This window comes from Sphaerodactylus townsendi, linkage group LG16 (genome assembly GCF_021028975.2).
Source record: "Sphaerodactylus townsendi isolate TG3544 linkage group LG16, MPM_Stown_v2.3, whole genome shotgun sequence".
Classification (NCBI taxonomy): Eukaryota; Metazoa; Chordata; class Lepidosauria; order Squamata; family Sphaerodactylidae; genus Sphaerodactylus; species Sphaerodactylus townsendi.
In genome coordinates, this window is record NC_059440.1 from 33,715,351 (window position 1) to 33,736,504 (window position 21,154).

Sequence of the window (21,154 nt, forward strand, 5' to 3'; positions counted from 1 at the left end):
GAGAGAGCATTGCGCCTTGCGTTTGGGGGAAAGAGCGGCACTGACAAGCTCTCACAACCCTGCTCTTGCAAATTAAATCTTTTCGGGGGCGGGGTGGGGTTGACATATCGTCTCTCCCATCTGAATTTTTCAGTATAGGGAGAGGGGCTGGCATGTGTTTTGACATTTCGAGCAGAGCGCGTTTTATAGAAGCGATGTAAAGCAGCAGTTCCGGCTACTGAGAATTAAACAAATTGCCACACAGTGCACTTCAGCGTACTTGAGTGCTGTTCACTTAACAGCAACACGTAGAACTATTGCTGCGGAGGTTTGAATGACTGCTTGTTACAAGTCCGGGAGGCTTGGGGTTTAATTCCAAGGTACATCTGGAAGGGATTCAGTGGATGGATGGTTGCAAGTAGAGTTTGCTGCCAAAAGTAGGCAGGGTCAGGCCAGACGGCTTAGCCTCACCCACTGTCCCATGGAAACACACAAAGGTACTTTATACTGAATTAGACCCTGAGTCCATGGAGATCTGTACTATACTATCTAATCACACTGGCTCTGGAGTCTCTCCGATGGAACGCTTCCACGTCCCCTCCTGCCTCTGATCTCTTTCAACTGGAGATCTTGGGAATGAAAACTGGGACCTTCTACATGCAAATCAGAGACTCTTCCGCTGAGCTCTCAGCTAACAGCAGGCAGTTGATAGTGCTAAGTCAGGGGTCTGCAACCAGTTGGCCATGCTTGCAGGGGCTGATGGGATTTGTAGCCCATGAACATCTGGAGAGCCGCAGGTTGCAGACCCCTGTGCTAGTCTAAGCCTGGCCCACCTCTAGCAGAAATGGCACCCTTGGATTTAGCTTTTGCCAAACTGAACTTCCACCAGCCTCTCCACCTCTTTCTGAGCAGTTGAGGTCAGTCTGCACATGGGGCAGGAGCAAAACAAAGTCCTACTCCTATATGAAACTGAAACCATCCCCCTCCTGAGCTTTTACCCTGTTTCCCCGAATATAAGACATCCCCTGAAAATAAGACGTAGTAGAGGTTTTGCTGAAGTGCGAAATATAAGGCATCCCCCGAAAGTAAGATGTAGCAAAGTTTTTGTTTGGAAGCATGCCCGACAAACAGAACACAGAAAAATAAGACATCCCCTGAAAATAAGACATAGCGTATCATTGGGAGCAAAAATTAATATAAGACACTGTCTTATTTTCAGGGAAACACAGTAGCAGAGTGCATGTGTTAGAAATGTTTTAGTTGTTTGTGTGTTTGTAACCACACGGGACTGGACCCTTGTCCTTGATTCTTAAGGCAAAACGCCTGGAGTGTAGGCGTCAAATCTCAAAACGTGCCGTTTACGGAATGTGACGTCTGGCACAAACGCTGATTTTAAAGCCGGAGGCTAAGAACTGGGAATCCCAGTCTTTCGAAATACAAGTTTCTGTCCCTCGTGACTGCAAGAAAGACTCTGGAAACCAGCAATTATTGTTTTGTGGTGGCAACCAGGAGGGTTGTGGCTATTCCTGTCTGAGGAGGATCATTCTTTAGCATGGGCCCAAACCCAGCTCTTCTCTTCCGCATGCAGGGGCCCCCTCATTTATTGTCTGGGCCCTATTCTTCCCTCTCTAGTCCGTATCTCCCCCAGATCCTGTACTGGAAAAATGCAAAACAAAACCTGCAATCTGGGGGATGGGGAAAGTAAACCTAGTGAATTCTTGTTGCGAAATCCCCCCCACACACACCCCCGGTATAGCAGGATTTGGAATGGGAATCGAAACACCTTTATTCTCTCCCCCCCCCACCCCCCAACACACACACTAAGGGATCAGATAAACAGGAAGGTGCGGCTGTCTTCCTTGCCACAAAGGGATTTTCTCTGTGCGCGAGAGGCGAGAGGACGGCATAAGGCCTTTTTTAATCTTAATTGAGAGCGACACACAAAGGGATGAGCGGAGGAGCCGAGGCTGCCTGACAAAAGCATGGCGGCAAAGCCGGCGGTTTGCACATCAAACACAGCTTTAGAGCCTCCCCGAGAAGCTCGCTGTGTGTCTGTAAACAAATCCAATCCCTTCTATCCAGTTTGGCTAATTCACTCTGCTGGGGCATGCAAAAGTGAGCCCAGCCGTTGGAGGAGGAGGAGGAGGAGGAGGGAGGGCTTATACGGAGGGGTCTGTCAGAAGGAAATCACTCGCATGTCTGCGGGGACGCTCCAGCCGGGGTGCCTTAGTTCTTTCTAGGGTTGATCCGAAGCCACGGGCTGTTTTCCACAACCGCTTTTGATGTCGCTCAGCAATGCCTTTCTTCTCTCTTTTTGTTTTGTTTCTGGAGCCAGGGAGGGGCCCCGTTTGGAAAACGTGGGCTTGCTTGTCTAAATGGCCCCCACTCCCGGTGGCTCTCAGTGAGGCCGTCCAGCAGTGAAGCCGGGTTGACAACACAGTGTTGTGACGTCACCCCAGGGAACCTGTGATCACTGATTGGGCCAGGACGTTTGTGTGGCCATTCAGGAAAGAGAACATAAGAATATAAGAACTAGCCTGCTGGATCAGACCAGAGTCCATCTAGTCCAGCTCTCTGCTACTCGCAGTGGCCCACCAGGTGCCTTTGGGAGCTCACGTGCAGGATGTGAAAGCAATGGCCTTAAGAACATAAGAACGAGCCTGCTGGATCAGACCAGAGTCCATCTAGTCCAGCACTCTGCTACTCGCAGTGGCCCACCAGGTGCCTTTGGGAGCTCACGTGCAGGATGTGAAAGCAATGGCCTTAAGAACATAAGAACTAGCCTGCTGGATCAGACCAGAGTCCATCTAGTCCAGCACTCTGCTGCACTGCGAGTGGCCCACCAGGTGCCTTTGGGAGCTCACGTGCAGGATGTGAAAGCAATGGCCTTAAGAACATAAGAACTAGCCTGCTGGATCAGACCAGAGTCCATCTAGTCCAGCATTCTGCTCCTTGCAGTGGCCCACCAGGTGCCCTTGGGAGCTCACATGCAGGATGTGAAAGCAATGGCCTTCTGCTGCTGCTGCTCCCGAACACCTGGTCTGCTAAAGCATTTGCAATCTGAGATCAAGGAGGATATAAGAGAAGGACACGCAACCCATGATTTGATGGGGGTTGGAGGTTACCACTTCATTGAATTAACAAAAGACCATCAGGTTGTGGTGGGTTTTCCGGCCTGCGTGGCCGTGGTCTGGTGCATCCACCAGACCATGGCCACACAGCCCGGAAAACCCACCACAACCAGTTGAATCCGGCCATGAAAGCCTTCGACAATACAAAAGACCATCAATTTTTCCTGGAAGAATTTCTGCTTCCCCAGAATCTCTAGTGCGGGCCTGAAAAACGACAGCGAAGGGAGTGATGTCCAACCTTGCTTCTTTCTTTGTTCCCGTATCTGCTGTGCAAGCTTTCCGCACCCAGAGAGAAAAGGTTTTGGCGTTTGGGTGCTGTCGGTGCTGGGTTGCAGAATGCGGGTCAGACCAAGGGCCAGGCCCAGCCAGATCAAACCTATCGCTGGATGGGACGTTGGCGCAGATCCTAGACGGTCAGCTGAGAAGCCAAGTTGATTGCACATCATGCTCTGCCTGATGAGAGACATCCATCGTGAGACAGGGAAGCTGATTGGAGGATACAGACAGGACTGGAAGCAACAAGTCGGGACAGGGAGTGTGAGAGAGGTGGAGTGGGCAGGCAGAGGGACCAGCTTTTCTCCAGGTACAGACCCACCTCTGACCTGGAAGTATTTATGGGAGGAACCTGTAAGGTGAGCTTGTGGGTAGAGCCCCCTTCTGGGTTTGGAGGTTCTCTGGGCACTGCTCTTGTGTTTTCCAGCACATGTTCGTAACTGAGGGGGGTTTATGTTCTTATGTTCTTATGTTTGTTTTCTATAGATTTGTTTCCCTGCTGCTCCTACACATGAAGCCTGCTTAGTGATCTTGGGCTAGTCACAGTTCCTTGGAACTCTTACCCCCACTTTCCTCACAAGGTGTCTGTAGTTGGAAGGGAATGGAGTTTTTAAAGCCACTTTGAGTCTCCTTACAGGAGAGGAACTTGGGGTATAAATCCAAACTCCTCTCCTGGGCTCATCACTGGCTCCCAAGTCATAGTGTACAACCAGAGCTAGAACTTGGCCTGCAAACTATGGTTAAAAACAGCGGTGTTTAGCATGGACCAAATCACGCCATTGCCATGTGCCTTTTGAGGATTGTTAATTGATTCAGTTAAGGTGCTGCCTTCCCAAACCGCTCCAGGTTGGAGCTAAGAACTTGATCTGAAGGCTTTGGAGGGGTAAGGGTTAAGTGCCTAGTGAGGCCGTTGCTCATAAATTAACCAGGGACTCTCCCCACCCCCACCCCAAGCAAGGTATTGAATACGGCTGCCATGCCAGCCCAGCGTTTGGCTGATGCGGTGTTCTCTCTAGCAGCGGGAAACTAATTGGCTGGGGAGCAGCTGCGTCCCAGGGTGGGGGAAAGAGCCCAACCAATTAGGAACTCGGGGGGGTGGGGGGGACTTTCCCGTTCAAATCACCCCCTTTTCAATTTCTCGCTTGCATTTTTGTCCTTCGCCCCCTGGTTTCTTTAGCCTTAGATTAGTGCCCTGTTTCCTTTCTGAGCCATACCCGTCATCTGCTTTCATGCTTCTGTCTTTCACTGTATCTTCTGCCATTGCTTCCTCTACGTCAAGAGTCCCCAATTTTATTATCAGCCCAGTCCAGATGGAAGGGGGAGCATGGTGGCCCAGACAGGAGGGGGGGAGCACGCTTCCTCCTATCAGATTCCCTGGTGGCACAGGTAGGAGGAAAACCATGGAATCCTCCTGCCCCTGGGAAACCCCACGGGAGAAAGGAACTAGCTCCATGAAAATCATGGTACAGATTTAGGGATGGCCGCAGCAGTGTCCAGGATATGAAAACCCAGCTGTGGAGTTGTGGAGGCTTATTTGGGGAATTCAGATTAGCCTGGGCACTCCCACACATGCCTGCTGGGTGACCTTGGGCTAGTCACAGCTTGTCGGAGCTCTCTCAGCCTCACCTACCTCATAAGGTGTTTGTTGTGAGGGGGGAAGGGCAAGGAGGTTGTAAGCCCCTTTGAGTCTCCTACAGGAGAGAAAGGGGGGATACAAATCCAAACTCCTCCTCCTCCTCCTCCTCCTCCTCCTCCTCCTCCTCCTCTTCTTCTTCTTCTTCTTCTTCTTCTTCTTCTTCTTCTTCTTCTTCTTCTTCTTCTTCTTCTTCTTCTTCTTCTTCTTCTTCTTCTTCTTCTTCTGTCAGCACCTCATCACCATTGGTGCCCTCACCACCATAAGGGGTGCTCCTTACACCAGCGGGGTGAGTTCCCCCATTGGCGCAACCACATACTGCATCCAGTGGAGGATTCACCCACTCCCCTCTGCAATGGGCTCTTAGCCAGTTGGAATTCTGGGAATGGGTAGCAGGCGCCACCCAAAAAATGGCTGCCGTGGGGGTTGGCATGGCGGGACAAAAATGTCGGGAGACTCCAAGCCAATGATGGAGGCAGCAGTGTCTGGAGGGGTGTTTCAGGGAGATCACACAGGTAAAGCTGCCTGATGAGGTCCATGATCCGTCAGGTTAATATTTATCTGTTCAGACGGGCAGCAGCTCCCCAGGGTCTCAGTTGCAGAGAGGTCTACTTCCTGGTGGTCTACTTCCTGGTCCTTTGAACAGACTATGTCGGGGATTGAACTTGGGACTTTCTGCATGCCAAGCAGAGGTTTTCTACCACTGAGCCACAGGTAGCAGGAGGGACAAGACTTTGGAGAGTTAAGTGTACTGATGACAGACAGGAGCTTTGTAGGTTCACATACGCAGAGAGTTCTCTGCTGAAGATTTGACGCGCAGAGGGCCATGCTGGCAGGGGCTGATGGGATTTGTAGCCCGTGAACATCTGGAGAGCCGCAGGTTGCAGACCCTTGATGTCATAGGAAGTTGCAAAACGATGGGGGGTCCCCACCTCTCTACTGGAGCTGGAAGTCGCAGCCTTGAGTCACGTGACCCACAGGCGCCTCTTCTAGACCTTAGAGATTATGTTTCCTTTCACATCCAGAACTGCCTGATCCTTTTAGCTGGAGAATGCCAGGGGTTGAACCGGCGACCTCTGGATTGCCAGTTTCTTGCCACGTACTCCCCTCAATTCCATCCCATCCCCCCTTTTTTGCCATCAAGTTACAGCAGTCTTATAGCAACCCCAGAGGGTTTTCAAGGCACGAGACATTCAGAGATGCCATTGCCTGCCTCTGCAGAGTGACCCGGGACTTCCTTGCTGGGCTCTTATCCAAATACTACCCAAGGCTGGGCCTGCTTCGCTTTCGAAATCTGACAAGATTGGGCTCGCGTGGCCCTGGGCTGTCCAGGCCAGGGCGCCAGTCCTTTGCAGATGGTTTTTTTCTCCTTTTGTTCATGCAACTCTTTTCTGAGACAGAAGGATCCTTTGGAGGAAACTCTCCCCTCTGTATTCATGTGCTAACTCTTCCATGTAGCCTGCTCTGAGAATGGCCAAGAAGCAAAAAAAAGTTTGACAGCAGCACTTGGCTGCTTATATTAAGAGGGAAACTCACCTTGTGGTGACCCTTCCCCATCAGACATGGGTGTGTAAGAACATAAGAACATAAGAACTAGCCTACTGGATCAGACCAGAGTCCATCTAGTCCAGCACTCTGCTACTCGCAGTGGCCCACCAGGTGACTTTGGGAGCTCACATGCAGGATGTGAAAGCAATGGCCTTCTGCTGCTGCTGCTCCTGAGCACCTGGTCTGCTAAGGCATTTGCAATCTGAGATCAAGGAGGATCAAGATGGGTAGCCATAGATCGACTTCTCCTCCATAAATCTGTCCAAGCCCTTTTTAAAGCTATCCAGGTTAGTGGCCATCACCACCTCCCGTGGCAGCATATTCCAAACACCAATCACACGTTGCGTGAAGAAGTGTTTCCTTTTATTAGTCCTAATTCTTCCCCCCAGCATTTTCAATGAATGCCCCCTGGTGTAAATAAACCTGATGTTCTGCCTTTTAACCCCCCCACACACACACATATTCCAGCTGTTTCCTTCTTCCTTTCCCATGTTCTGTCTCTCCCCCAACCACGTTTGCCCATTCCCCTCCCTCCCTCCCTCCTGCCCTCCCCCTTTCCCTTCCCTCTGCTGCCCTCGCTCTGTCTTTGAGCTCCTTGGGAAGAAGACAATTTGAAGCCTTTCCGCTCCGCGCTCAGCCGAGAGGTTCTTTTTCCCTCAAGCCAATCAATGGCAGCCTTTTCGGCCCCGGTGGGGCTCGGCAAACACGAGATCAATAAGTTATTAGCACCATTCTGTCAGCTGTAATGTGGAGATTGATCGGGGCTGGGGCTCCAGCACGCCGCTTGGCACTTCCCCGGCCTGATAAAGATGACAGATTAAGGGAATAAGAAAAAGGAATTAAGGAGTCTGGCTGTCAGAGCTTGTCACAGGCCGGTGGGGGCCGAACCCGAGCGCGGTCGGACGTTTAAGTGACGGGAAGGGCACGGCTCCCCTGTGAAACGGCTATCTCTTAATGGCCGCCTTCAGAAAGGCCGGGGCCTTTACAAAACTAAACGATGATGGTCACCACGGAACTGTCAGGCCGGCTAGCGGAGGATGCGTCAGTTCGCTGGCGTGGGCCTCGCGCGTCGCCATGGCGATAGCTAAGGGGCCGGAGGTATCGCAGGCAGAGTTTCCGGGAAGGCAAGCCGAGGGCCTCTTCAGTACTTGAACGTGCTAAAATAACTGGGGCTTGCAGATCACCAGCGGCGTAGCTAGGAAAAATGGAACCTGGGGCAGACTCCGGGTTCTCCGCCTCCCCCTGCCGCACGCCGCCCGGCATCCCACTTACCTTAGCCGGCGGCGGGGCCGGGCAGGGGCGCCTGGCTGCGGCCTCTGCCAGGCGGGGCAAAAGGGGGAGAAGGAGGGGTGTGGGGCAATTTTCCGCCCCCACGTGACTTGAACAGCAGCCGCCCGGGGCATCGGTCCCCTCCCTGCCCCGTGGTACCTACGCCTGTGCCGATCACTACTCTCCTGGTTGCATGCAAGATGTAAAAATCGTCTCCGAGCATCCAGGCCAGAAAGCTTACATCAGAAGAAGAAGAGGGGTTGGGTGTTTTTCCCCGCTTTTCTCTCCCTGTACCATAAGGAGTCTCAAGGCAGTTTATAATCACTTTCCCTCCTACATCACCATCACAATCTGCTGGGACATGGTGAGATTCCTTTTTTTTCTCCAGTCGAAGTCTGTGTGTGGCTAGTGTGGGTGTAGGTGAACTCAAGGGCTAGCAAAAATGTTTGTGGGCACGTAAATTGGCACATGTAGACGCAACTCTTGAGAGTCCCTTGCAGACCTAGGAAGTTGCTGTACTCCTCTGGAAGGCACACAGAAAGGACAAATGAAACAGAGATGAGTGCATTCCATCCGACTTAGATTTAAACAGATGTAGGAATTAAACTCTGTTGTTGTTTGAAGCTCTCATGTTTTCAGTCATCTTCATTGGGTGAACATTGGGCTGCCTTGGTTAATTTGTGCACTTCTAACTGTTGAGGGGGGAAAAGAGTTACTCTCAGATGGACACAGTTTTATGTCTATATAGCCATTGGGAAAAGACTCCAAAATTCTACCCAATGCAGAGAACCTAGAGTGGTCATTTCTGTCTGCAAACTGTGGTTTGCGCATGGCCTCAACCACAAAGACTTCCTTCAGTTTCTGTCACAAATTCACCTCTCTCTTCTCCCTCTTGTAGCCTTAACACCGCCCTGAGCCTTTGGGGAGGGCGGTACACAAATATAATAAATAAATAAATAATAAATAAACTATTGTTTAGTGTGTCAGCTGTGATTAGTGCTAATCAGGATTCCCATCTTAACTAAGCTGTTGAAGCAAGTTTACTAACCTTGGTTAAGGCTGGGATGCTGTTAACCGTGGTTAGTGCTACAACTCCCTCTGAACCAATGGCTGAACCATTTGATAAACCAGGGTGTGGCATGGGTTTGCACACCTCGGCTAAGGCGTTAGTCTGCATTAACTTGGGCTCATGCCCCATTTGCACCGAGCCTGCGCCTTAACCGTTTCATATCCGCATGAATAATGTGTTTCATCACACAGAGAACGAGTAGCTTGTTTTCCATACTATGAATTTTTACTACCTTTTTATGGCCCGGCACATGCTGTAAAAATGCATTTCGCAGGGCACGTCTGTGCACCTCTCCTCGTAAATGGTCTTATTGCAGGTGAACCTGGACGATGCCTCTGCAGCGACCCTCTCCCTCCCCGCTGCCTTTTCGATGCGACTCTGGGGGAGGCGTTCCAAAGCTGCTTGTGCCATTAAACTGAGCCCAAGGAATCAGGGCTCTGTTGCCTCTTCCAAACAGTTGGGTGGAATGAGCTTTGCAAATCTCACGCAGAGATTTCTCCTAGACCTTTGGCAAGAGCAACGCCTCACATGTCTTGAATTTGGGGTTTTTATCTGGGTTGCTGCTTCTTTTATTTGAACGCGTTTTGTGCCTGTAATATTTTGTGCCAATGCTCATTTCTTTTCCGGCTGACGGGTTAGAGCAGGGGTGGCCAAGCTATGGTGCTCCAGATGTTCATGGGCTACAATTCCCATTAGGCCATGCTGTCGGGGGCTGATGGAAATTGTAGTCCATGAACATCTGGAGCACCATAGCTTGGCCACCACTGTGTTAGAGGAGTTTTCTACTAGATGGTTCGGTTCTGCTTTTGTTTATTTTTGTAATTATTTTTGCCGCAACTAGTGAATGTACTATTGTTCTACCTTGGTGTCTTTCTTTAGGGCAGTGGCGTAAACATGTTTTAAATAAACAAAGAACAACTAGAGGAGGGGAGGAGTTTGGGGAAGGGACAGGGAGGGAATCCCCCTTCCATGTGCAGAAGGGTCATCAGGGTTGTGGGAGGAAAGGGGACTAAGAACCAGGCTATATTTGGTGGGGGGGGGGAAGGGCTGTTGATGAGCAGATCTGGCCAAGTGCGGAGGGAGGGGGGAGGCCAAGCATTGCGCATCAATTGAAGTGAACTGGACTAATCTTCTCCTGCTGGACTCTGCTCTCTCATCATTTCTTTCCCCCCCTCCTGGCTGCCCCCTGTTCAATTACGCCCTGTAATTCCCATGACCTCTCCCCTTTCTCTCCCTTTGCCTCCCTGAGTCCTGCCAGCAAAGGGCAGAGCCGAGCAGCCGGGGGACTACTGTGCGGCCACACGGAACCCGCCGAGCGCCTTTCACCTGCCGTGCTATTGTGCTTTAGAAGTTGGCTGACTGTTGGGAGCCTGGAACACAGTGCTGCCTCTCACTTAACGGGGCCGGGGGCGGCGGGGGAGCCAACAGGCTGTTGCTAGGGATGTGGTTTCTAGGGCCCCCCTGTGCCCGGGCAAACTCTCTGCACGTGCCGTGGCAAGAGACCGAACAGGAGGGCCTCTGGCTGTGTTGCCTGGAGCAACAGTGTGTGGGCCACGTCCTGCTCACTGTGGCCTTCCTACTTGGCCAGGGGCAGCTTGGCGTGAATGGTCCTCCTTGTCTCCTTGTCTCCCCCCCATCCCTGCCGTTGCTATGGGTCTGTATGTCTGTTTGTGCAGTTTGCAGGATATGCCTCATTAGAAGGGCAGTTTTTCCCATCACAAAGCTGCACTTCAGTCCTGCTCCGTTTCTCCCCGTCGCGCCCCCTTAAAGGTGCAGGAGCCAATAGCCAGGAAGGAATTGCCTTTGCGAACGCTGAAGTCTTTTACAGACTGGGTCTGGCCACTGGGCTGCCTGGTCACTGACTACAGAGCTTGGTGAAATGCCCTCCTTTATACCATACAAGCTAGGTATGGATGGGGGCAATCATATATCCCCTCCAAGTGGCATTTTATTTGCTGGAGGAGGCTTGGCTCAGTGGAAGAGTCCCTGCTTTGCATACACAAGGTCACAGGTTCAATCCTTGGCATGCCCAGATAAAAGGACCAGGCAGCAGGAGAAGGGAAAGACCTCAACCTGAGACCCTGGAGAGTTTCTGCAGATGACTGACCTGGATGCCCCAGTACAAGGGTCTGCAACCTGCGGCTCTCCAGATGTTCGTGGACTACAGATCCCATGGGCTGATGGGATTTGTAGTCCGTGAACATCTGAAGAGCCACAGGTTGCAGACCCCTGCCCCAGTATGAGTCAGCTTCCCATGCTAACTCTCCCCGTTGCCTCTTGATGGGGGTGGGGGTGGGGTGAGGGATGGCAACTGCCCATCTCTCAATTGTGCCAGATGTATATTCCATGGAATTCAGCGGGAAGCCACTGGGAAGAGGCGTCTATTTTGATTATTGTGATCCATCTCCAGTTTCAGCAAGAAAGGCGAACAGTAAAGGAAGCCTATAGATAAATACTATTTGGAAACAGTACACTGGAGGCCAGCTAGCTTCCTTGAGCTGATTGCAAAATGATGGGTGGGATGGGGGATAAGATAAGAGAACGTGCCAGCCCTGTAAGTAAAAGCTAAGATGGGAGGGGGGGGGAGGGGGCATAGAAGTTCAAACGGTATTATGAAATATTCTGCATTAGCAGGACTGTTGCACTGAGGAGGAGATTTAAAGCTGATAAAGGCAGAGTAGGAGGTTTGGAGTTGGAAGTCTGGACCGCTGCAGATCCTCCAGAGAAATTATGCAAATATGCATACCGACAATCCATATTCTGCAGCAAGAAAGGCTCAGTTCTGTGATTGAAATAGATTATGCAGGTTTGCGTCCTTGCGTTGTTTTTGCATAGCTCATTCTGCCAATTTATTCTGCGTTCGTGGGCCACACGCGCACGCACGCAGGCACACGGGGAGGGTGTGTGTTCTCAAATTTCAGCAGAAAGCAGCTAGCTTTCTGTTTATTTTAAACAAATCCTGAAATCCTCAGGAAGCAGAATGCTGTGTCCAAGTGCTGCTTTCCAGAGGTTTTCTGTGATCTGGCAAAATCCAGTCACATAGACACAGCCTTGCCTATAAATAAATCCCCAGTATGGTATTTGGGGTGGGGGGGCGGGAGAAGGGGGGGGGGTTGCTGCACCTTTTTGACAAAGGAGAGTTTGGTGTTTGCATGGCCAACCGTCCCTTCTTTCTTGCCTATATTCAACTGCATTCTTTTTAGCCTCCCTCCCCCTGCATTATTAGGGGTGGATATTGATTTTAAATCTGTATAGGAGAAGGAAGGAAAGGGGGGGGAGGGAGGGAGGGAAAGAGAAGATGCTGTAATTGTATATTAGGTATTTTGCGGACGGCACCGAGGCAGAGAGTTTTCCATGCGAGAGGGGAGAAGATTGCTTGGGGTTTTGAGAGAGAAAGAGAAAGAGAGAGAGAGAGAGTTCTCTGTGTGGGGGGTGGTTTCCTCTCTCTCTCTCTCCCTCTTCCCCCCCCCCCACCGCCACCCGCCAAGACCCCAGCTGTTTTGCATCAGGGCATGAAACGCGAGGATACGCCAGGGGAGCGAAAGGCAGCCGATCAGACCATGCAGTTCAGTAAGGAAATAAACTGGATTTCCAAATTTACGGCTGGAAATGGTTGCCATTGATCAGCGTGTTGACGGGCGATTGTGTCCCTTTGAACAGAATGATTAGGAAAGCGTATCTGAGCGTTGGAGATGACTTTCCCCTCCGCCTCTCCTCCCTCCCCCTTTCAGCTGGATGTGTGTGTGTGTCTGTGTGTCTGTGCTAGGAACCAAAATGCTTCCAAAGTCTCTGGATGAAAAGGGGAGAAGAGTCAGTCTTTTTATCTAATTATTCTTCTCTTTCTCCTTCCCCTTCCAGATGAAGTTTTAGGCAAGAGGAGAGCCTGCTCCCCGAACAGCGGCAGCGAATGCCCTCTGGAAAACAAGAAATCTCGAAGTGAGTCCCCAAAAGGTTAGTACCCTTTTCTTTTTAACCGTCTTCTAGTTTCTGAAGTCTGGGGCGGTTGACGTTTACAATGGAGGAGGAGGGGGCGGAGGGGATCGGATGCTCTGAGGCTGGCTACTGAGTCATCTTTCATGCACGCGCTCCCGAGGACTCTGCCGTTCTCAGATCAGGTCGTGAGAGACGTCCCTTAATGAGAACAACTCCTAATTTATTCTAGCCTAGCCCCTGTATCCCCTCCCCTCTCCTACCCTCCCCCAAAAAAACTCGGTTGGGTTTGGTTAAGTTTCTCCTCTTTCAAAGTATTTCATACCCAGACAAAAGCATCGTCACCAAACGTTCGGTTCCCTTTCTCGCTGAATACTCAAGATTAATAACGAAAGCAGCGCCCGCCTCATTTCCTTCCATGGTGTTTTCTTTCTTCCTTTTTTCAGGGGTGGAATTTTTTGTTTCAAGTAGAAATTAAAATGAAAAACAAAAACAAAAAACTCCAGCGGGAAGGGAAAGAGTTGCTTTGGGCACATCAAGGGACTTGAAGCGTGGCTAATGAGATTTGAGCATGCCCCCGCCCCCCCAACCCCTAAAACAGCAGAACCATTCCATACACAGCCCCATGTCTTATCACAATCTGCTTTTGAAAGCCTCCTCTGTGTCGAAAACAGCTTGCTGGGGTGGGGGTGGGGGAGGAGTCGCAAGACTGAGAGCGGACAACTCTCTAACCTGGTTGCAAAGTTCTCCACCACTGCACTTAGGAGCAGCAGTGGCGTAGGAGGTTAAGAGCTCGTGTATCTAATCTGGAGGAACCGGGTTTGATTCCCAGCTCTGCCGCCTGAGCAATTCAGATTAGCCTGTGCACTCCCACACATGCCAGCTGGGTGACCTTGGGCTAGTCACAGCTTCTTGGAGCTCTCTCAGCCCCACCTACCTCACAGGGTGTTTGTTGTGAGGGGGGAAGGGCAAGGAGATTGTAACCTCCTTTTAGTCTCCTGCAGGAGAGAAAGGGGGGATATAAATCCAAACTCCTCCTCCTCCTCCTCTTCTCCTCTTCTCCTCTTCTCCTCTCCTCCTCCTCCTCCTCCTCCTCCTCCTCCTCCTCCTCCTTCTGCTGCTGCTGCTGCTGCTGCCTTGGGGTTCTGGGGTTTTTCCTGCTTCCTGTACAGCTGAATTTTTAAAAAGTGCTTTTTGTAGGGCTGGCGATGCAGAGTAGGAGATAAGTTTCGTTATTTACGTACTTAGTTTATTTCTATCCTGCCATTCTTCCCAAAGCAGCTTAAACTGTTCTCTGCTCCTGTGTTTTATCCTTGGAGTAACAACTCCGTGAGGTAGGTCAGGCTGAGAGGATGTGAGGATGTGAAGGTCACCCTTCAAGCTTCTCTGGCAAAGTGGGGATTCGAATCTGGGTCTCCCAGATCCTAGTAGTCTGACACTTTAGCTAGAAAGTTCTGCATATGAAACTTTCCCTAAAGTATCCACAGAAAATCCCCAGCAAGACCAGGGCATGGCTTAATAGACAGAATTACAGCCTGGTTGTCGCCATTTTGGAAATCCAGTGGACGAAAACATCGTCGCACTAATGATGGACGAAAACATCATCGGACTAAGCTCGGACTAATGCCTCTAGGTTAGAGAGTCGTCCGCTGGCTCTTGGGCCCATGAGATGTTACATGAGGCCGGTGCAGGATCCAGGGTGGGACACTCTGAACTGTAGTGACCTCCCCACGCCCCAGATGGGTCGGTCTGGGGAAGCCACAGGTGGTGGCCTGCTAGCCGCAGCAGCACAGCAGTTGGTCTTCGATCTGTCGGCGCACGGCTGGGGGAACCGAGTGAGCACTTCCTGCTGCTTGAGGGTCTTCTGGTCTGCTGCATAACTAGGAGCCCTGGAGAAACAGAGGAGACCTGTGGGGCAGGTGGCAGGTGAGCAGGATTTCTGACTAGGCCTGGAAGAGGAAACAAGAATGTCTTCGTTTCTTGTCTAAGGCCACGGGTGGGTCTTGTCTGAGAAGGGAGACAAAAGACAGGTGGCCCTCTCAGAAGTGCGAACTAATTCGCTTTCAGTCGTGCCCACCTTATGGGAATCGTTTCATTTTGGTGCCCAAGGAAGCCGAAATCACTGATGTGCAGCATCCAGTGCAGAAACCTCCTTGGGTCCCTTCCCATTGTCTCGTTCTTTTCACCTGGCCTGCACTCTTTACTGAGCAGGAAGACAAAAAGAAGAAGAGAGTTTGGGTTTATCCCCCACCTTTCTGTCCTGTAAGGAGACTCAAGGCGGTTTACAAACTCCTTCCCTTCCCACAACAGACACCTTGTGAGGTCAGTGGGGCTGAGACAGTTCTGAGAGAGAACTGTGACTAGCCCAAAGACCCCCAGCAGGCTTCATGTGTAGGAACAGGGAAGCAAATCCAGCTCACCAGATAAGAGTCTGTCACTCATGTGGAGGAGTGGGGAATCAAACCCACTTCTCCGCCTTCTCTTAACCATCACACCATGCTGGCTCTCAAGAGGACCAATGAAGTTGCCTTATACTGTATCAGACCATCAGTCCAAGGTCAGTACTGTCTACCCAGGTGGGCAGTAGCTCTCTAGAGTTTCAGGTAGCAGTCCTTCAAATCACCGACTTCCTGGTCCTTGTCAACTGGAGATGCCAGTGATTGAGCCTGGGATATTCTGCATGCCCAGCTGAGACTCTTCCACTGAGCCCTGCTGTATGTGACTCAAGAGTAAGGTGACCAGATGGTCACCTTTGTGAATTGGGACAGGCGGCTGGCCGGCCGCACGCGCGCATGTGCGCGCGGCCGCAGGAGCACACGGCCTTCTGGGTGCTCCCGTTTCCTGCCCTGTCACAGGGCGGGAAACGGCAGCGCTCCAGAAGGCCGTGTGCTCCTGCAGCCACACAGGAGGCTGCCGCACTGCCTTGCACCCCAGAAGGCAGTGCGGCAGCCTTCCAAAACCCGGGACATTTGAAAAAACCTGCAGGACGCGGGGCAAGTTGTTTCAAGGTGGGACTGTCCTGCTAAAAGCGGGGCGTCTGGTCAGCCTACTCTAGAGTGGCTGTGTGACTCTGGATCCAGGTCTTGGTTATTTTTGCGTTCTGCTCCGAGGGTGTTACAGAAATGTCTCTCAGCTAGCCTAGGGGTAGTTGCACACAGGTATGAGTATTATTCCTTGTATTTCTCTGGTCAGCTATGAGGTTTACTCATGAAACTTTAGAAACGGGAAATGGAAGTTTTCTAGGGTTGGGGGAGAGAGAAAACCCCCTTCAACACCCTCTCCCTTGAGACGAGTTTCTACTTGGGTTGCTGAAGCTTATTTCTTCCTTTGTGTGCTCAGTTTGCCAGGTCATTTTTTGTTTTTCAAGTCACTGGCCACAAACTCATCTTCGCTGTCTTCGGGACTAAACGCTTGCTTTAAAAAACAAACAGGAATTCTCTGGCACCTCTTTCAGAAGTTTTGTGTTGGGAGACAGTGTGGAGTAGTGGTTAGAACGTCAGACTTGGGTCTGGATGACTGAGGCTCAAATTCTCACTCTGCTGTGGAAGCTTGCGAGGTGACCCTGGGCTAGCCACTGACTCTTCGCCTGACCTACCTCACAGGGCTGTTGTGAGGGTAAAACGGAGAAGTGGAGAATGTTGTAAGCCACTTTGTATACCCCATTGGGTATTAATGAAATCAAATAAAGCAAACTCAGCTTCTGTGCTGTAAATGTAGAAGATGGGTAGTTGGGGGGGACACCCCAGGCCTAGCAGTGGGGTGCAACGATGCCCCCAAAGAATGTGGATTTCCAGTGCATTTAGCTGCCCAGTCTTGAAGCTGGTTTATCTGCCTGCCCAAACCCACGTCTCCATTTCCTGCCTTCCCTCCGCCCGCTCCTCCGAGCTGCAATTAGACAGACATCAATATTCCAATAGGGATGCAGGTGGGACGCTGAAATGCATTTTGCTACAGGAGACGCCAGCTTATCGGAGGGGGACCAAAGTGCCCTTAACCTGTAAAATGCTGCTCTGCAGTAGCGCTAATTTCCTCTTAATATGTTAGCAGTATCTGTCTGCAGGCTGTCTCCAGCTCCAGCCCCCTCCCCCCCCCCCCCCCCCGCAGCCACGGCATCCTCTGAAAAATTAATCAAGGTGATAGCAGTTTAATCCATCTCTTGGAGAAGGCAGCTAAGCTTTAATCAGGCTTTCCCGAGACCTGGCTATCCATCGCTTCGGAATCGATGCCGCTGATCCCAAACCCCAAATAAGACCACCCTTCCCCCCACCGCTGCACAAATTGAAGCAGCCCACCCCCGCTCGCCCACCCTGTGCTACGCTCTCCTCCGTTTTGGACAGCTTCGGGTTGAAGCAGCAGATTATCAGATCCAACTCGAAAGTGGTTGCAATGATCTTCGTGTGGCTGTTTCTTGGTGGAGGTTCAAATGAAGTGGATGCTCGGGGTTTTTTCCCCAGGTCAGGGAATCCAAAGGGGGTATTTGCGTTTTTCCGCAGCGGATGGCTCGATGTGAATGCAGCACTCACCTTGGAGTTGTTTCTTGCTACCTTTTCTGCATCAGCACTCTGTTATGCAAAGTGTGGCTTACTAGTTGGATCCCACCTTTGGCTAGGGCCCTAAATTTAGCTGAACTCCTCTGTAGCCTGCCTCTCTCTGTCTGCTAGGACTGGCTGTTGCCTGCCAATCTTCCCTTCCTCCGGAGCCATTCATTGGCTAAGCTACTGTGATGTCACAGAGCAGCTCACAAGCATTCCAAGTGAAAAGGAGCTTTGGGCAACAAATTCGGCTGCTGAGAGAGAAGCCGAAGGGTCATTTATTTATTGGTTGGTTGGTTTTCTATACCGCCCTATCCCCGAAGGGCTCTGGGCGGTGCACAACAAAAAACAAATCATAATACAGCTAAACAACAAAATCAAAGCTGAACAAATACATTCAATACAAATATACTACTAAATCCCTTTAAAAACAGCAATTAATACAAAAAATAAAAGTCAAAGGCGCCCAGCGAGACCCAAATTTAAAACCCGCCCCAAACGGGAAGACTGCGGGTCCCGTCAATAAAGATAGTCCCAGATATAAAAGCAGGGGCGGGAGCAGGAGGGGGCACCACTCAGCGGCTGGCTACTCCAAAGGCTTTTGAACTTTGCCTTTTGAGTAATCTTTCATTCAGAAATGCTTTGCCTATTCTTGGCTTGCCTAAAGTTCCCTCTTTTTCACAGTGCTGCCCTCTGTTCTTTCCTCTTACGGTATTGGCCACAGCTGCTGTGATGTCACACACCTCCTCCCTCTTATGATATTGGCCGCAGTGCTGTGATGTCACACTCACCCTTTCTCTTACGCCATTGCCCATAACTGCTGCGATGTTGCAGGACAGATTGCAGACAGTGAACCGCTGAGGGAAGATCATGGTTGGACTAGGCAGCTACTGGGAGGGAAGTGAAAAGTCAGTTTGGCAAGGCTGGAGGAGAGCAGCCTCCCTCCCTCTCAGGTGTGCCAGGTGTGTCAAAGACCTTTTTCCCACAACCGACATCTAATTTACCACCCTGTCCTCTCCCTTATGCACCAACTCAGAGAGCAGGAAGGGGAAAAGCAATTTGAAAGCAGCCCTCCAGAGGCCGTGGTCTGGCTGCCATGTTTTTCGAGGTCTCTTGGCTTCACCGTGGATCTTTTCTGGGGGGTGGGTGGGTGCTGAGCCACGAAGTGAATTGCTCTCTTCTGTCCCTCTAACAAAAAAAGGGAGAGAGAGAGAGAGAGGAGGAAAAATAACACCTGTGAGGGGCCCCCAAAGCTTCCAGCAGAGCCGCAAAGTAACCTTCCTTTCCGCCTTCCCCTGCAAGCGTTCAGGAGATCAAACGCAAGCCCTATCTCAGTGGAAATAGGGGCTGCCTGGCGCTTGCTGTCAAACTGAGCAGAACGTCTAATATGGAAATACAAGCATATCAGAGGCTCCAAACGGGGGCTGCGCTGGCAGGTCACGGAGGAAACGTTCTCCTCTGGAGACGATTCCCGCTCTTCCCTCCCCCCACCCTCCCCAGTCTCTGACACCAAGGCACGGAGATCCACTCTCCAGATACCCTGAGTAGAGAAATGAAACTGCATTATTTTTTGGGGGGTGGTGGTGGTGGAAGCAGGCTCCCCCCCCCCCTTCTGTTTTTGCAGCTGCAAAAATAAATCAAGCAGAAGCTTTCTCACTTTGGGGAGATTTTGAGCTCGGTTTGTGGAAGCAGGGGAGAAAGGGTGGGCTATTGTGGTCTGTTCAGGAGGATGAGGTGTCAAAATGCCGAGGTGGTGGAATGGACTGTACCACTTCGGACTGGGGTAAGGCCACCTTTAGGAATACTCCCTGCAGGCAGAAAGGAAAGTGAAGAGGGACAGTCAAACCTTTTCTCTGGCTGTATTAGTTTTTTCTCGGTGCAGTGGCGTATAGCGAGGGGACATGGGGGTCCAGGGCCCCAGGCGCCACTTCCTGTGGGGAGCATTGCAGGCCAGGGGTGCAGTTAAACACTTGCCAGCCGGGCTCGCCCACCCCCAAACACCATGTGGAGTTTGGGAGCAGTGTGGGCCTGTTGGATGCCGGCCTTAGCTCACCTGGGTCCAGCCTTAAACTGCAGGCTTTGAGCAGCTGGTCTGACCAGCTGTAGCTTTATAGGATTCAGGGGTTGGGCACAGTTGTGAGGGAGTAGGGGGGTAGTTGCAGGGAGGGGACGGCTCCCAGGATGAGCCTTAGGTGCGGTTTTACAGTTATGGGTGAGATCTTTTTAATAGGAAGGAACTTCCAAAGGCGGAATCCAGCACCTGCAGTCCAGATTGCAGTTTGTTCTGCCCCCTGATTTTACCGCATGTCCGAACCAGACCTGCATTGGACAGAAGAGCAGCCAGCATGAGACGGATCAGGCCAGAGGAACATGCAAATGGGACTCCTCAGGGTCTTACGCTTCATGGGCGTGGAGTCCTGCCAGGTTGGGAACTGTGTTCCCTAAAGGAATAGATAATCAGTCCATTAGAACAGCTCTCCATGGTCTCAATCAGGGGTGTTTCACTTCACCTGACACCTGGTCCTTTTAACCGGAGATGCCGGGGTTGGAACCTGGGACCTTCCTCACGCCCATCGGATGCTCTGCCCCTGAGCCGCAGCCCCTCCCCAAGCTTTCAGTGCAGAATTTCTTCCACTCCTTTGAAGTGGGCTGTGAGTTGCTCTCTGGATCCTCTTGGAGCAGGTCCAGGTTGAAAGCCAGACATGCTTCCTCCAGCCTGGCCAAGCGGCGGCTCGTAAAGTTAGACTAAAATGGCATCTTTGGCACCGAGTCGGGCCTCTTAATGGATCTGGGCTTCAGCAAGGGCCTGACGCGGCTCTCCGCTGGCACCAGCCGTGCGGCCGAGTCCCTTGGCAGCGAGGTTCCACGTCAGGCGCAGATCCCTTCCGTACTCAAGATAGGGTTTCTGTCTTAAACCGCCACCAGTAAGGTCACCGGCAGAGTTCACAGGGACGCTATTTATGCCGGAGCCGGAGGGAATGACAGGGCGGCGTTACTCGGTGGCATCTGCGTCTGGAGCAGAGCAGAAGGCCGGACAGCTGCTGTCGTCTAGGCCTTGTCCTCGGAGCGGCTTCGCCCGAGACCGTGTCGCACCTGGCGGCAGGCGAGGAGCTGACGCGATCAATCTCCCACGTTAGCCCAGCAACGCTAAAGACAAAAGCAGACGGCGACGCCACCGCAGAGCAGGAATTATCCAGGGCTGAGTCTGGGGAAATCTCTAGTTCGAAGCGCTGCAAATCTCCATGCTTTTCTCCACGTTCGGTCTCCGTTTTGCCCCCCACGTCTTCTCTGGGGCAGGTCGGGAGGAGTTTACCATAATTAGAAACGGGGGGATCTCTTCTGTCTCTGTGCTTTCACCTCCTCCTTCTCTGTCTTTAGTGGGGGGCAAAGCCCTCCCAACCTGCAAAAGCCAGTGATTTCAGCCCCCCCCCCTTAAATTGAGGCCCTTTTTTCACAGCTTCAGCTAAGAGCCTTCAAGAGGGGGATTGAGACAGTTGACATGTTTGTGAGCTCTCTCCAGGGAGGAGGACGGGTGGGCGGGCGAGCGTGGGAAGCCTTGTCAGTCAGCCTACAGGAGTGGCGGCGGCGGCAATGGAGGCGGCAGGAGTAGAAGGGGGGGGGGAATTCCAAAGCCGTTGCTCCTTCCTTCCCTGGGGTGTAGGCCACCTGCTCCGTGTCAGCTTCCCTTCTAATTAACCCTCCCCATTTCCTTTTGGAGTCAACAGGTCTTGGAGCCCCTGCCTAGCCTAGGGCTGCTAACTTCCCAGAGATTGACTGACTGACTGACTGA

At 51.7% G+C, this 21,154-nt stretch overlaps 1 protein-coding gene across 1 annotated transcript in view; it reads left to right on the plus strand.

The window, feature by feature from the left end:
- LOC125445565 overlaps nt 1–14,456 on the plus strand; it is a 101,922-nt gene extending 87,466 nt beyond the window's left edge. Inside the window, exons 6-7 of the mRNA XM_048518654.1 lie at nt 12,761–12,853; nt 14,395–14,456. Coding sequence (XP_048374611.1) covers nt 12,761–12,853; nt 14,395–14,456 — 155 coding nt within the window. The remainder of the gene's footprint in view (nt 1–12,760; nt 12,854–14,394) is intronic.
- Nucleotides 14,457–21,154: the final 6,698 nt, after the last annotated feature.